Source organism: Phoca vitulina, unplaced genomic scaffold, assembly GCF_004348235.1.
Source record: "Phoca vitulina isolate PV1807 unplaced genomic scaffold, GSC_HSeal_1.0 scaffold53, whole genome shotgun sequence".
NCBI lineage: Eukaryota > Metazoa > Chordata > Mammalia > Carnivora > Phocidae > Phoca > Phoca vitulina.
The window spans coordinates 10389269-10406894 of record NW_022589756.1 but is presented as its reverse complement, the minus strand read 5'-3'; the positions used below and the strand labels follow the sequence as shown (position 1 = coordinate 10406894).

The following is a 17626-nucleotide window of genomic DNA, read 5'->3' as shown; positions in this document are numbered from 1 at the left end:
AAGTGAGGGAAGGACACATGGGAGAAGTGGAGAAGGAGAGCCAGATTGCTGCATCCACTCAGAATCAGAGCAGTTTTGGGAAAGAGTGCATAGGGACTAGTAGATAGAGACTGATTTCCCCTAAGATCTGTCTATGCTCCATATACTGTGGGAAGTCTGTGTCCTCGGCAGATGGAATAGCTCCCCCGGAGATGCTTAAAGTCCTCTGAAGTGCAAGAGCAGCTCTTTTGGGGACACAGGGTAGTGGCTAAGAATGTGGACTATCCTCATATCCACCTGGGTTTGGATCCCTTCATAGCTACCTCCTAGCTGTGCCTTATTTAATCCCTCTGTGCTTTAGTGTCCTTCTGTGAAGTAAGTTTAATCCTCACAGCAGCTACTTTGTAGGATGGTTGTAAAATGAAATACAAGAATTCATAGAAAGCTCTTAGTCCAGTGCTTCCTGCTTGATAAGACTTCACTTGATAATAGCTATTATCTAAGCTCTGAACTTACTAAGTGATTTGTGTTTGGAACATCAAAATTGAGAATATTACGTGCCTTAAGAATAGTGTTTGACCTCCAGAAGACGAGAAAAATTTACTTGGGGGATGTCTGAAAAAAACCCCAAGCGCTCTTCTTGAAAAGTGACTGCAGAAGAGAAGGTTTCAGGTTGATGATATAATTAACCCATGCTAGAGATTGTCTGAAACCTTGAAACATTTGTCTTTATATCCTTCAGAGCCTTACTTTATAATCCATACTTTGTTTTTAAAATTGCTAATTTCTGGAAAGGATTACCGCTAGCTAATAACATAACATGTTCAATGGACATGTGCTGGTTTTGCTCCAGTATTATGGTGAAAATTTCCTTTTCCCCTCTTTTCTCTGAACTTCCTATCTGTAGTTCTTTATGACATAACTATAGGAAAATTAAGTCTCTTTCTCCCTATGATGTTCTGTTTCCGTGATCATCTGCTGCCTTACCTGGACACATAGATAAGGGTGAGAGAATATGGGCAGCTAGTGACTATCCTGTAATTGACTCTAACCGCAGATCTGCTTGCTCTGATATTTTAGGTTCTGATATTTCTGGCTCACATTTTCCTCTTTTATCAAAGGAATAAACACATGAGTTTATTCCTCGATGATTTGTTTTTGTTATTTTTGTCCTTAAGGTGAGTCTCCATTGAAATCTGGTGTTTGAGGCGATGGCTCAGTGCCGGCTCTCCTTCTTCACACCCTGATCATCGTCTCTGCTGTTTTTTAATTATCATGTAACCTACCTTTATTGGCTTTTTAAAAGAGCTTTTTATTTTGAAACAATTATAGATGTATAGGAAATTGCAAAAATAATAACTACAAAGAGTCCTGAGTCCAGATTCATTAACTCTGAGGTGGGGCCCCACATTCGGCTTTAGACTACGTGCAAGTATACCTACTTTTTCCCAGTGGTGACATCTATTGCAGCTATAAACCTCAAAACCAGGAAATGGACACTTGTGTAGAATGTTTATTAGACCACAGACCTTTTATTAAGGTTTCATCTTTTTTTTTAGCCTTCACGCGTGCGCGTGCGTGTGTGTGTGCATGTAGTTCTGTGGAATTTTATCCCGTGTATAAAATGAGGTAATCATCCCCACACTTAAGGTACAGGATTGTTTCATTACCACAAAAGAGCTGCCTCATGCTGCTTCTTCAGACTCACACTCACCTTCCAGCACTCCCCTTTAATCCCTGTCCCCTGGAAACCTTCTCTAGCTGTAGAGTGTTGTCACTTTGAGAATGTTATATATAAGTGGAACATATTGTGTGTAGATTGACCTTTTTCACTAAGCACAATGCCCTTGAGGTCCATCCAGGTTGTTCCTTTTTATTGTGGAGTAGTGTTACAGTAGAAGGATATACCAGACTTTGCTTAGCCATTCACCCATTGAAGGAATTCCGGGTTATTTCCAGTATTTTACTATGATAAATAAGGCTACTATTACATTCGTATGTAGGTTTTTGTGTGAACACAAGTTTTCGGTTCTCTTCCTCGAGGATTTTATACATTCTGTGTGAATGGTCTTGCCTGATTCATAGTACACAGTTTAAGAAGAATATTTCTAATCATTTGATTGGAGTTCAGTAATAAATGATGGGGCTCCTAAAGATTTCATTTAAATCAGACCATGTCATTGTAAGAATAAATGAGAATGGATTATAGAGAGTTTAATGTAATGCTTTTCATTCTTTCTTTAAGACTCCTCAGACAACAAAGAAAAGAAGACTTTCAGCCTTGAAGAAAAGTCTAAAATCTCCAAAAACCGTGTTCACTATATGAAATTCACAAAAGGTAAAATTAAGCATTTATTTGTTGCTGAAATCTCTGTTCACACTAGGTTTCTTAAAGCATTTTTAGCTTTCACCAACATTATTTCTTGTTTTATATGCAAAATGGACAAGTATGGATGGTCTGACTGGTTTGATCTAAAGCAGAGCTAAAGTTTCAACATTTATTGTGAATCACCTAGAGATCTGGTTAAAGTGCAGATTCATTAACTCTGAGGTGGGGCCCCACATTCGGCTTTAGACTACGTGCAAGTCCTTTGGCAAAGCTGGAAGCGGAAGTCAACATGCTATGTAAAGGAGAAAAGAGACTTTATGTGGCTGGGTCAGAAAATACTTTTAATTTATTGCTCAACATTTTTAGTTACACTTCTTGTTTTTGAGAAATCTCACTCCCACGCTGAATCACATTACATTATTCCACACCATTCGACATTGAATGGAGTGTTAACTTAGGCATTCCATGGTCATTGCAAAGTAGCTTTAGAAAATGTATTTGAGAACTGGGTAGTGAGTGAGTCCTAAAGTCCTCCATCATCACCTCCCCCCTCCCTCCCCAGTGCTGCCGCCAATTGCAAGTGCAGTTGTCCTGTGTAACCACGAGGTGGCAGTCTTGTATTGGTAAGAAACAATTTAACTTAAACTCCTCAACTCCCCCAAATATTTTCCCATAGAACAGTATTGTGCATTAAGTACACTTTCCAGGTACAAAAGCCTATTTATTATATACTGTACTTAAGGTATAAATGTGAATGTAATCCTGTTGTGATAGTCTAGTCACCATATGATCCTTCTTCCTATGGGAGATTGGATGTACCTTTCTACCTCGCTATACCAGGAAACACACATCCCTTTGCTTTAGTCTAGTTGGCATGTTTGGGAATTCCCTGACTCCTAGAACTTGCCTGAATAGTAGTGGGAGCTGGAATTCCCACTACTCTAACTATTAATGGTGAGTTCTCATTTGGGGCCAGCACCCTGAAAGGTAGGTCTGGGGTTGGTTTAAGTGGGAGCCCGTGGCAGAGTTAGTGGGAGCTGAATAGCTTCGGGAATGTGTACAAGGAGAGATGAGCTTTTCCTGCTTCCCTGTCCCAGCCGGTGTGCTTTTTGTGTGGCTCTTCATGCTATCGCCTCTTCTTTCTCTCAAGCTAGAACCTTCTTTGTTGTTTTCCCAAATGGTTTCTGATCAGGGCTTCTCTCCACTCCTGCTGCAGAACAGAAGACAGCCCCTGTTGGTTCCTCAGTCTTTGTAAGGGGAGGCTAAATTTGCCACTTTATAACCAGTCTTTTTTCATTAGAACCTAAAGGAAAAAAGAGAGATATAGTCAAAGATGCTGAGCAAATGAATGATATTAAAAGTGGCCTGTAACTTTTAGATGGTAGGGCAGCCTTTGAAGCTTTCACATTAGCAAATCTAGTTTTCCTTTAGTACGTAACTGTATGCATGATTTCACCTGAAGCATTTGCTGCAGCCGGGATAAACCTCTGTAATCTACTTTAATCTGATGGATGCTGGGAGTATCTGCTTTCTATTTCTAGTTAAGCCACTCCCTTGCCAGGTGACCCTGTCAACCTGCTTGGTGTGTTGTGCCTTCACTTTCTCAGAATGAGGTTTGCTGATTTATTAGTATTAGCCTTGCCTGGAGAGAAGGGGGGCATTGGTATACAGGGAAGAGGGTTCAAGATATATTGTCAGGAAGGAAGCAGAGGAGGTTGGGAAAAAATAGAGGAAAGGCAGTTTGGGGAGTGAGTGGAAAAGGTGGGAAAAGGAGGCAGAAATCCAGGTAGTGAAGAAAATAATTATTTACTATCCATCTTAACAAGCCACGGTGAAAGCATATCTTAGAGTTCTTTCATTTAGTAAAAGAAGTCTTTCCTTGCAGAGCAGCTGTTGTCCCTGAATATGAATGATAAACCTTAAGTCATCTCTAAGGTGGATGATCTTAGATCACAGGGATCCTGGGTGCTGCATTACCCTCTCACACAGATCACTTTAGCACTTACTTTCTTCCAGACTCTGCTTCCACTGTTACAACATGAGGAAAGATTTTTAAGTCATTATTGAGTTCTAAAGTAGGTCGCATTTTACGACTTTTCAGAAATGACCCATTTTATGGAACTTTTGATTGTTCAGCATAATGGATGATAAGTATTTTAGCTCGCAGGTAGGCTCCTAGTGAACATAACTAATTCGCTTATTCAATGAGGATGATTCATGCTGTATCATGTGGTCCAGAGACTAAAACATGGGAAGAGGGCATTTTATATAGCTTGGTGGAAAGAGTGAAGACAAAAATTAGACTTTAGTGAGATTCCAGCAGCAGGCAGCATTGTAAAATTTGCTACCACCTAAATATCAGCCATATCATTTTCGTTGAGATACACACATATTTACTCCTTTCTCGAGTCCCAAATTTATGATTTTAATTTGAAACAATTTATTATCTAATTCAAAAGTTCCTATCATCAATGTTTGTTTAAAAGCCTAACTTCCATGCAGTTTCTTTTTTTTTTTTTTAAAGATTTTATTTATTTGACAGAGAGAGACACAGCGAGAGAGGGAACACAAGCAGGGGGAGGGGCAGAGGGAGAAGCAGGCTTCCCACTGAGCAGGGAGCCCGATGCGGGGCTCGATCCCAGGACCCTAGGATCATGACCTGAGCCAAAGGCAGATGCTTAACGACTGAGCCACCCAGGTGCCCCGCATGCAGTTTCTTTCAATCCAAAAAATGTTTGTCGAGTCCCATCTGTGGAGAGGAAAAGACAGGGAAAAGAGCAAACTCCACAAAACCATTTTTAAAGCTTTTCACATACACAGTGCAAAGTTACCAAGGGAGCATTGCTTTCTTCCTCCCGTCAGTTGTGCAGTGGGTGGAAGAAAGGGGCATGAACTGTGGTTGCGCAGCCTCAGCCTGGTAATCTTACTCAGACTTTTTACTCCCATGACCGTTTGCAGTATTTGCTTCTTAAAAGAGAAAACTGCCTGGACGACACACCTGGTGGCTGGCTCGTTAGGCTGGACGCACAGACTGTAGTCCTCCTAGCTCGCTCCCCTCCTCCCCACGGCGGGGCAGCGGACTCTGCTAGTGATGGGCGGCAGGTTTCTTCTTCGGATTCTTTTGCCACTTAAATCTAAAATAGCGCTGCAGGCTGGGAAAAAATTCTGGCTCTCTTACTGGTTGTGCAGGTGTCACTTATTTTGTCCCCCACTCCGAGTCCTGCAGCTTGCCTGGTGCTCCGACGTCACCCTTTCAGTGCCACCACCGTAATCTCCTGGTCCCAGCTTATTATCGGTCCCATGTATTTTCATTAAAAACAAAAATGAAAATACAATATGTGTTGTATCCTTCTTGACTGGGGGATGCAAATGAATTTTCCAAGCAAGTGAAGCTAACTACATACACCTGAATTGTTTTGTTTTGTTTTTAATTTTAACAAACGTATTTCTCTTACTGTGCTTTTCCTGGCCCTCACCCTTTTACTCTGAGTAGAAAGCTCAGGTTTTTTTCAGGCTTTGTTCTAATACGGTGCTATAATACCATGTTTTCCCTTTTACTTCCCTTAAAGTAAGAGGCTCCAAATCTCTGTGCTTCTAAAATTCTTATACTTATTTTTTGTAGTTTCATTTGCTTCCCATGTGGACTTGGTGTCGTGGGTGTACCTGGCCATAGTGGTAACCTCCCTCCCTTCCTTTGCCACTCTGATGGACTGGATAATCATGACTATTAGAAAAACAGCTAAAAAGATCATAAAGAACTCTTCTCTAAAGTACCTGCTCATCCTTTTGTGGACATAGTTACATCAGCTTGGCTGCTGGAAACCGTTTTCCCTGGTTCTCAAAATGTTATGGCCAAATTAAGACTAACAGATGAACCAAACCCAGACAGATAATATGTAATTCTTATTCTGTTGAGTTTTTGATTGTCATTTTCCCTAACATCTAAGTTTATCAACAGTATTTGCTGTTAGTTGACCTTAATTCAGAACTGAGACCAGTAAGCTTTCAAGCTCAGTTTTAATAAATATATATTTTATTCAAAAGTGGCCATGATTTTATAACATTTATAAGCTATTCAACCAGGACCATTAACTAACAACTGTTTCAGTATCACTTCCATCTTCACATTTTGATCTATCTTTAAGTTCCTTTCCATTGGTCTCTGACTCTTAATTCTTCTCTGTGTTTTGTTTTCCAGATCAAATCCAGAGCAAGGCCTGTAACAGTCCTGGTTTCTACACTTACTTAAGTGAACTTTGCTAAAGGATAAAAATTTCTGATACAAGAACCTATCACCAAAACCTTAGAAACACTTGCACCTTCATTGGTACAGCTTACTGTCTCTCCCAGCTTGGCAGTTTGTCCTGTGGTGTTTAGATTTTTTTTCAATCTCTGCGCGTTCATAGTTTGACATCTGTTCTAGAATTGCGACCTTGCATGTACCCTCCCTTCCTTATTCCCTGAAGCATTCCTTTTAATTGAGTTGCTGTAAAAGAGATCTTAATTTGCCTTTCTTTGAGGGTATCTGTTCCATTCCAGAAGAAGGGAAAGATGGCCGATACATATTTTGAACTAAGTAGAACTCCTTTTTCTGAAATAGAAACTGCCATCCTGAATGTGCTCAGCAGTGCAAAGTGGGTTATGCCGATGACAAAGCTAAGAATAGATCTCTAGACCTCCTGAGGGTTTGTCCACTTCTCCCCACCATGACCAATTTTATTCCCCACTTTTCAGGTTCATTTTCTGAGTTCCTGTCTGGGATATGTTTCATTTTGTTCCTAAGGAGGTTTCATTTGGGGTCTTTTGTCTGGGTCTGCTTAATAATCAGAACCAGGAAAGCTTTGTTTCTAGCTCAGGGAGAAAGGAGAGAGTAGCACAGAGCCACAGAGGAGCATGTCCTTCCTGATAGGAACAGGTCGTACTGACTGGACCATTGAATCTAGTACTGCTGCCTATGAAACTGGTTATGGTGCCTGGCTTCGCATTAAATCGAAGGGTGTTTTGTTTTTTAATTTCATGGAGTCACTGAGCAATATCATATTTGAATGCCCCAGTGATAGTCAGTGAACTAGAACCTTCTGGGTCATGCTATTACTTTGCCAAGTCAGTTTGCTACAGGAAACTAAGAAGACAAGTGAGTCTGTGACATTGGAACTCAGGCTTCCTACTCAAAGCACAAATTCCTGTGTCTGACCCAGAGCCTCACTCCCCCAGAGCCTCAAGGCTTTACATGTAGCAGTTACTTTTTAAAATGCATTTACCATGTAGTTGACAAATGGGAATAGATTTGGTTGACTGCTCACAGAGTATTATTGGTAGAAGTGGAAATTCCAAAGAAGTGAATTTTAAATTAGTTGGTTTGTGGGTTTGAAATTAAGTGAAAGAGTTTAGTGTTTTTAATAAGAATCATAGATCCTTTGGACAGTGCTTTGCCAGAAGCCATTTAATTTCCTGCTCTTATTCTGTATCTTTTTACTTAAAGATGGTAGAGCTATAACAGTAAAGAACATTTTAAAGCGAAAAATCTGAAATCCTTTCATCCTAATATAGTCATTTTTATTTGCATATATTCTTTTAAAACTTTCATTCATTCAGTAATTATTGAGCTCCTATGTGCCAAATACAGTGTGCCCTCATTCGTGTGTTTAAAAGCTGTGTAGCTAGCAGCATTTTTGTCTGCATTTCATAATCCTAATAACTCACATCTCCTTGAAATAAATAATATCTCTTTTATAAATGGGGAACCCAGAGACCCAGAAATCATGCCTTGAAGGCATACCAGTAGAAGAGCTAGCTTTCAAATTCAGTTTTCCTCTCATGCTACATGCTCTTGATTGTTTCTACAATTGAGGGAATGTCAAGGGTTCTGGTTCTAAAACACTTACTTGATTTTTAAGTGATTTTGAATGTAATTAATTTTGTTAATTAAGGAGTTGTAGTCTGTGAAGGGAAGACAGAATGTCAGTAGTTTACAAAATTGTTTCTTTTCCAAAACCCATTTTGCTTTCAGGATTGTCATAGTTTATATTCGTGTTCCTTATTTTAGAAAGAATGGTATTACTGAAAGGCACCATGTTGTTTTCCTAGGGAAGGATCTATCATCTCGGAGCAAAACAGATCTTGACTGCATTTTTGGGAAAAGACAGAGTAAGAAGACTCCTGAGGTATTAAGCCACATACAGTTGATAACTGTTCTGTTTCAACACTGCTTGATTTTCTGCTGTGTGTAGAACTATTTGTATCTATTACCGGTAGTACTCTTTAGATAAACCTATCAAAAAAAAAAATTTGAGAGGCTTCATACAAAGGCTAAATGTGATCTTCTTAATGATAATAGTTGGAAGATAATATGCTTTACAAGGATTCTGAAAAAGGATATGTGTTACCTGCTTTTTCCCTTGTGTGAGGACTAGAATAAACTCGGGAGGAATGTCTTTGCTGGTATATTCAAGGGGGAAGATGTCTCTCCCATGCCAGGAGAGAGGGTGGTTGCTTGCAGTGGTTCTGTTTGCTCTGCTTGGACTGCATAATTGTTTGGGATATGGCTTGGGGAGGAACAGTATCATGTATGTAGTCCTGTTCTGGTCTATTGCCTTTTAAAAGCATTTTTAAAGTGTTGGATCATCACCGAGAATCTGTAAGGGATTTGGATGTAGTATTTCCTCCATTGTACAATGTTTGTTTGTTTCAAAACTAGATAGGAATAGGGTGACTAAACTGTACCCTAAATGGGATGAGTCCAGGGCGCCTGGGTGGCTCAGTTGGTTAAGCGACTGCCTTCGGCTCAGGTCATGATCCTGGAGTCCCTGGATCGAGTCCCGCATCGGGCTCCCTGCTCGGCAGGGAGTCTGCTTCTCCCTCTGACCCTCCCCCCTCTCATGTGCTTGCTCTCTCTCATTCTCTCTCTCTCAAATAAATAAATTAAAAAAAAAAATCTTAAAAAAAAAAAAAAAATGGGATGAGTCCATAATTCAGAGTCTTCATTAGTTAATTGGGCTGTGTAATACAGCACAAGTTTTTTGTGCCATTTCCAAGGTAAGAGATGGTCCTGGATTTGGATGTCAAAATCGAAGTTTTGAAATACGGGTTTCTGGAGATGAAGGGATAAAAATTTGAAATTGGTGTTGTCTCCAAAAATCTGCAGTATGGTTACTATAGCTATTACTCAACTAATCCGATATGTCCTCCTTATAGTTTCTTTATTGGCTTCTAACCAAGGCCCTTGGTGACGACAGAACAAAAAAGACTTGTGTCATTTATTTCTGATACTTCTCCAGACCTACAGGAATTTTTCCAGGGCAGTAGCTATTTGTTACTTAATATTATTTTCAAAGACTCTAGTTATTAGAAATTGTGCTGGGTGATTTCCTCTGTGGGTTGGGAATAAATTCCATCTTTCAGCACTTTTCTGCCCCTATACCTTTAGCGGTGAGGACTGAGAAAGCAGGCCTGGGCCCCATTGGCTCGCCGAGGGGTGGTGTCTGTAGGTCTCTGCTGAGTCATGTCAAAAGCAGGTGGGTAATTAGGGAGGAGGTGTTCTGACATCAGGCCACACTGGATGCTTCATTCACAGGGAGGCTGTTGGAAAGAGCTGAGGATCATCAGACAACCCTACTTCTGGTTACACCTCTCCCCCTCAGTGGTTACTGTGTGACCTGGATTGGATCAGGCCGTCTGCCTTGTTCACTCAAGACTTTGCATCTGTCTTACCTGAGTCTTTCTCTTGAATCACTCTCCTTTGATCATCCTCAGTAATTTCAGTACCCTCACGGATGTTCTATCACCTCCTCTCTGCCCTAGCTACCCCCTCCCGTGCCCACACCTTGAGCCTTTGCAGCAGCCCCATGGTCCACCCCGGATCTCTGATGGTAACCTTTCTGTTCCAGCTCTCTCAATCTTGCATTCCCACTGTGCTGGCATTTCCAAATCCTTGTTTTCTTGGGTTACTTGACCTCTTTTTTCTCCCTGCTGCCAGCCCCTACTGCCTGCGACCCTGGTCTTTTCTAGTACTCTCTTTGAAATGTTACAGTTGAACAGATGAGGGAAGGAAGTATTATTTATGGGCTTTTGCTAGAACTTTAAAAGAACTTACGTGGTAAGCACAGGAAAGCCTTTTGTTACAGGAGATTAGAGGTTTCTAATCCTCTGACAGATGTCTGTTAGTAAGTCCTGATGTTAGGTGCCATGAAGTTTTTCAACACTATCCAGCGTGACTTGGCTTTTTGGTGGTGTAGTCATTCATGACCATGTTGATGTGAGCCTGTATTTGAGGTACTAGCCCAGGGAAAATCTATTTCAGTGCAGTTGGTGTGGAGAAGACCAGCCTTGATATAATACTGTGTTTTGTTTAAGATTTATATCCAAGCACTTCTTAATCTCTCATTCAAGCTTAAGGTTTTCCTCTTGTTGATGCATTTAAAATCCTGATTGTTTGGTGAGGCAATATTATACCAGGGTGCAGTACTTGGTCTGTAGCAGTGGTTCTCAACAGCATTTGCACGCAGTCACTTAAGGAGCTTTAAGAAAAGTGCTAATGCCAGGGTGCCAACCCAGCCCAGTTAAATCCAAATTTGGGGTCAGGGTCCAGGAATAGGTATTAAAAGAGAAGAAGAAAAATAGTTTTAATTTAAAATAAAGCCTACCCAGCCACCTCGTGTGATTATTAGGAGTAAGGATTGAGAGCCACTAGTAGACGCCCTGATAATGTAACATTTGGGAGAGCTGCTGGCTTTAGGGTGACGAATACTGCCTAGGACAGGGCTTCTGAAATCTTAACACGTACACAGATCGTCTGGGAATTGTGTGAAGCTGCAGATTCCAGTTCTTGAGGGTAGGGTGGGGCGCAAGAGCCTGCATTTCTGAGAAGCTCCTAGGTGATGCTGATGCTGCTGGCCCCACTGCTGCGAGCACCACATGAGTCGACGGGGCCTCTTTCTAATAGTCTAGTACACGGCTATGTGTGCGTAGAAGACGGAGGGCAGTGGAACCTAATCACATTGTAAGACACCAAGTAAAAAGTATTTCTGTAAGGCAGAGTTGCTTTGTTTTTTTAGTTTTTATTTAAATGCCAGTTAGCATGCAGTGGAATAGTGGTTTCAAGTGCAAAATATAGTGATTTAACACTTCCGTACAACACCTGGTGCTTACCACAAAGGCACTCCTTGATCCCCATCACCTATTTCACCCATCCACCCCCAGCCCCCTGCCCTGGTGCCCATCAGTTTGTTCTCTGTAGTTGCGAGTCTGTTTCTTGGTTTGTTTCTCTCTAAAGCAGAGTCACCTTTAAATTTAAGTTTTAGATATATGTGGATTTTCACGTATAGAGTTAGCTCTCATTGAGGCACACCTGTAGCTTCCCTGAATAAATTGTTGCTATGCAGCCTTACTGTATTAGTTACAACAGTCCTTAAAGCCAAGGGCAGGAGGCCTTTGATCAGATTTGTTTGAAAATACAACCTCTTTTGGCTCCTGTTTGCAGTTGGAAGGAATATCACTTTGTTTTTACTCCCCTGACCCCCGTAGCAACATTGGCCTGAATTTATATTTGGCATTGACAAGGTAAAGGTGCTGCTGGAGGTCAAATACCTGAAGAATCCTAGACATCATGGCAGTATTGAATGTTAACGTAGTAATCCTCTGTGGGTGCTCTGGATAAGGTGCTGATATTGATCTTGTCTTTGCATCTAGATTTAAAGAACCTTGGGCATTGACCACATCTAGCTTGGGCAACATCCTACCTCTCGAGTTAAAGCCGAACTTACTAATTTCTACAACCCCTGACTGTTGTAAAGATAGAAATGAAACCACAACCTTATGAAGTATCTGTGTGCCAGACACAGTGCTGGCCACTTAGGATAGTATTTCACTTATCCCCAAAACAGTCCTGTGAAGTAGGCATTATCATCACCTTTTTAGCAGTGAGGGAACCAACACTCAGAAGGATTTGTTACGAAGGTCCAAGGTGGCACAAATGGGATTTAAACCCAGGTCCCTCTGACTCCAGAGTCATTGTCCTTTCCCCTGTACCATAATATTAATTAACTTTTTTGCAAATAAATAAATATCTACATTTAAATGATTTTAGTTATGCCTTAGAAGTTTTCTTTGATATTTTGTCAAAGGCATAAGTAGTTAATACTTTATCATAATTTGGTGGGAAACTGGTTGACTTTTACTCTCATTTTGCTGAAAATAGTGGTTCAACTTTCTTTTTTTTTTTTTTTAATTTTTTTATTGTTATGTTAATCCCCATACATTACATCATTAGTTTTAGATATAGTGTTCCATGATGTGGTTCAACTTTCAAAACGTCACTACCTTGCCTTCAGGCAGAACTGAACTCTGATGGGTTCAGAAGCATATTACAAATGCCTGGGCCAGCTATGGGAACAATTTTATTTTGCTGTTGGAACTGAATTAAGAAAGACCTAGCTTGAGTTTCTGGAGCATAGATGCTGTGTTATGTGTGCATTTTCTGGTCTCTCATATGAATTGAAGAATCTGAATACATTTATATCCAAGAAATAGCTGCAGCCCTTGATTAATAACAGATTTTTTTTTGGCCTTTTTTGCTTTAAAACTTTCTTTTTTTTTTTTTAAGATTTTATTTATTTGACAGAGAGCACAAACAGAGGGAGAAGCGGGCAGAGGGAGAGGGAGAAGCAGGCTCCCCATAGAGTAGGGAGCCTGGTGCAGGGCTCCATCCCAGGACCCTGGGACCACGACCTGAGCCAGAGGCAGACGCTTAACCGACTGAGCCACCCAGGCGCCCCTAAAACTTTTTATTTTGAAGTAATTACAGATGAAAAGGAAGTGGCAAAGATAGTTCAGAGGGGCTCCTTGTACCCTTCACCCAGTTATCCCAGTGGTTACATCTTACATAACTGTCACACGATATGAAAACCAGGAAATTGACATTGGTACAATCCATGTGTGTAGTTCTGTGCCACTTTATGACATTTGTGGATCCTGTAACCACTGTCGCAGTTAATTACAGAACTATTCCCTCACCACAAGGATCTCCCTCATACTATCCCCAGTTATAGTCACCCCCCAGTGCACCATCCCTAACCTCAGCAGCCGCTGCTGTCAACAGAATTGTCTAAATCAAATTGACTATTATATGTATGAACCCCTTGATCTCTCACAGTTACACACTGAGTCAGCTCACATCAGTAATGATCAATACTGAGGTTTTAAGGGCTGATCATAGTTTCCATGATCTACCTTGGGCACTTAATGCCTGCTAGATTTTATGTCTTTTATCTTACAGATCTTTAGAAAATGCCTTGTAGAAATCAGGTTGTTTGATGTCTTTAAAGTCCAGAGGTATCGATTAAATCATTTACTTTAGTAATTTCAGAAGTATATGAAACTGTAAAGTGATGTATATGTAAAAAGTGATATAATTATTTTGTGTCAGTATAGGAGAGCTCCTTGGGCAGTATGTCAGGGTACACTCATAGTGAGTTGGTAAACTCCTAAATTGCATGCAGAATTAGTGGCATATGTACATGTAGGTAGACATATAAGTCGAACACTTTCATCAGATTTTCCAGGGAGTTCTTGATCCGAAAAGAATCATTAAAATCCAGGACTGTGCAATAAATAAATAAATGAATGAATGAATAAAAATAAGGGGCTCCTGGGTGGCTTAGTCGTTAAACGTCTGCCTTCAGCTCAGGTCATGATCCCAGGGTCCTGGGATCGAGCCCCACATCGGGCTCCCTGCTCAGCGGGGAGGCTGCTTCTCCCTCTCCCACTCCCCCTGCTTGTGTTCCCTCTCTAGCTGTCTCTCTCTGTGAAATAAATAAATAAAATCTTTAAAAAAATAATAAAAATTAAAATTAAAAAAAAAATCTCTTCCTAAAGAAAAAAATCACTTAAAATGAAAATTTTCTTTGTGAGGGTAGTAGGAGTGAGCCTTGTATTGTGTAGAAGAACAGAGCCTTCCTGTCTCCAGGAACTATACTCTGACTTTCTTGGTGCTCAGTATTTTCTCCAGCCACAGAGACTATCTAGAAGCACCGGTGCCCTATCTGAATCTGGCTATTCAGAACTACTCGCTTACATAGTGAAAGATCATCACAAACTACCAATTACTCAGAAAACTTTTAATAAACGGCTCTGTGTGGGAATGGTTGGTTGTGCATTTTTAATTTCCAAGTCCTTCATTTCCTTTCCCCATCATCTTTGTACTAGGAAGACAATAACTCAGGATTGGAGTACACCTAAATTGGAGATGTATGCACTTTCTGTGGAGACAAAGAAATGATCGAATATATTGAACTGAAATTACTAGGGCCCCTTGAGACCTGCAGCAGGTACTTGCGCTGGCCAGTGCCTGCCAGGAGTTACAGATACGAGTGCGTGCGTGTGTGCGTGTGTGTGTGTGTGTGTGTGTGTGTGTGTGTATCTTTTCTTACTTGGTGTGTGCGTTGGAGTTGGAGACACTGAAAAACAAATTCCATTAGTTCCTATCTTGTTGAACTTCCTGATACTCCTCCTTTTTTTTTTTTTTTGCTTCTCTCATTTTTTCCCTCCCCCCACCTTCCCAGTTTCCTTCCTCTATCCAGCTTGTTTCCTGATTCAGCCTTATCACTAGAGAAAATACTCCTAAACCATATCAAGGATTGAGACTGTGTTACCAGCATTCCTACTTCGTTTCTCTAAACAGCAGGTTTCTGGCATAGGCTCTTGGCAAAATAATTGTCAAATTCTTCACCTCTATAACCTGATTGAATTAGAAACCTTGTATTTCCTGTATGCTCCCAGGATACCCCAGTTAATGATTACTTTGCTTGAATAATCTGATGGCTTTTGCTTTTGAACCAAAGCATAACTTATGTCCCTTTTTGTCAGTAATCATGAATCCCCTTTCTTTCTCATTTCTGACTGATTGTCAAATCTGAAAACTCACTTCCAAGCAGACCCTTCCTTCTCTTTTGGCTCTCTTTTGAGTTCATGGGGTATTTTTGACCATTGTTTTAGCTCTATAAACTGCCCTCCTTACCTCATAAGGGAAGGTCATTGGGATAATTTTTGCTTGAAATGTCCTTGAATCAAAAGCTATTCCTCCTTAGTTCTAAATGTTCCTGTTAATAACCTATATTCATGAATTAGGTTGAGTTTTGTAAATGGTTTACTGGATGTGAACTCTTAAATTTGAATCTCTCCCCCTTTCTGCAGCCTCTATCACTCTGCCCCCACCTCCTCACCCCGGATCTGGGCATCAGGATTCAAAAGCTGGGCAGCTTTCCCAGACTAGTATTTCCTAAAGCAGTCTTCTAATGAAGAACCTTTTAGTTAGAGATAAATTTAAACTAAGCCCACAAACAGGCCAAATAATACATTTAAGGTCTAAAGTTTATTTTTTTGCCAGCATTGACAACTTCAGTAATTCTCGTCATCATTTTGACCACCGATAACAGAATCAAGATTCAAAATAATCTCTCTAAGCTGGAAAACACTTTATTTAACCAAAACTAAATAGATGAAATTTTATGAAGATATGTAAAGTCTCATTTAATCCTGGAAAGATCTCATTTGGTAGCAGTCAGATGAGAATTAACTTAGAGGCGAGGATTTGTAACCTGACCTCGGTTTGACATGAGCCAGAGTATGTAAGTATGGCAGCTATCCCACATACAGGCTTGGGCTATATCAGAACGGTGTGCCTGCATGCTAAAGGCAACAGGGTTTTTGCTCATTTTCTGCACTGGGGACTGTATTTGAACTATTCTTTGAGGCCTGGGACCTCAAAGTATCTGGAAAGCAGGTTATGCATAGGAACTAGCAAATCAGCAATTAAGAAACCCTGCCTTGCCTAAAGAGAAATCTTGACTTTGAATGTCCAGATGGTTTTACTGATCTTCTAAAAAAGGAACAGATTTGTTTGTTATGCTTCATAAGAAAGAACTAGTACTGATGGATGAAATACATAGAAAGGTTTCTACTCAGAGAAAGGAAGCAGCATTGGCTGGCCAGCTATAGGACGGACCTTGTGGTGTGTTTCTGTGAGGAATTCTTGTGATGGGTGAGAGTAGGAGTCTGAACTAAACGCATATGAGTACTTCCAAGTCTAAGGTTCCCTGATTCTGAAGTAAAGAGAGTACATGAAATACTCACATTTGAAATGGTACTTGAAGTTTTACATGCTCTTAGACTACAAAAGAAAAAACATTACTTGGGTTCCTCTTCTTGATTCTCCTGTACTTGGACAATTTTGGCTTTATCTACTTATGTTCCATTTCCAGGAGATGAATGTGAAAAGTCTTTGGTGTGTTGAAGCAATAAATTGAATAATATTGAGGTAAAATAGCAAGTTGTCTTAGCGATTCAAGACTTAAAAGGAGTTACTAGAAATTTTGAGTGTCAAGGTAAAGTTAGCTGTCTTAGATGTCCCTTCTTTATCTGTTAACTCCATTTTCTTATCTATAAATTGAGAGTGTTGAATTATATGTCCTTTACTAGATTCTGTTTTCCAGAGATTCTCCTCAGTGATATTTCCCATGGCATATACTCTTCCAAACTGACCTTTGCAACTTTCTCATTAGGAAGTGGAGCCCAGTCCCTTCCGTCTGGGCTGGCTTGTGACTTGCTTCTAGTGATAGAGTGTAACAGGGGGGATGCTGTGTGACTTCGGAGGCCTTGCTGGACAAAATACTTGCTCTTGAAGGCTTCAGCCTTCACTTAAGCAGTCTAGTTGCCTTGAGCCCCTAAGCTGTAAGAAGGCACCAAACCCAAACTAGCCCACTTGGAGAGCATGGCACAGAGAATTATGCAGGTGCCCCAAGACTGTGAAGAGAAAGAGGTCCTGGCCAAACCATTGCTATGCCAGCTCTAATCACTTTTTGATCACAGCCAGAGCCACCCAGCCAAACTCTTCCTTGAATTGCTGACCCACAGAAATAGTGTGTGATAATGAAAGGCTTGTTGTTTTAGGCTGCTAAGTTTTGCGGTGGTTTGTTACCTAGATAACTGAAATGGCTCTCTAAGGAGCTGTCATTCTGTGGTTCTGTGATTGTGCACTGATGGTGAACCTGGTAGATCTGTCTTAACCAGTGGAATGAGGAAATGATGTCATCTAATGAATTGTTCTATTTCTCTAGCTTCTTCTAAAGGGAGGCTCATTCAGTGGAGTATGGCGTTGGGAGCAGGCACTTTAAGAATTTGATAAGCCAGCTTTTGAGCCCATGAGGAGTGTGAAGACTGATTTGGGGCAAGTTATTTAACCTCTCGGAGCCTTAGCTTCTTCAGTCATAAAACGGGGATGATAAATTATCTAGCAAGAATTAAATAAGCCTTGTAAAGTTATTA

At 40.6% G+C, this 17626-nt stretch overlaps 1 protein-coding gene across 2 annotated transcripts in view; it reads left to right on the top strand.

The window, feature by feature from the left end:
* The window catches only part of PINX1 (PIN2 (TERF1) interacting telomerase inhibitor 1), a 93630-nt gene that overhangs the window by 27921 nt on the left and 48083 nt on the right, over positions 1–17626 (top strand). For both annotated transcript variants that reach the window (XM_032389076.1, XM_032389077.1), the window contains exons 5-6: positions 2225–2317; positions 8396–8472. In XM_032389076.1, the coding sequence (XP_032244967.1) occupies positions 2225–2317; positions 8396–8472 (170 nt within the window). The remainder of the gene's footprint in view (positions 1–2224; positions 2318–8395; positions 8473–17626) is intronic.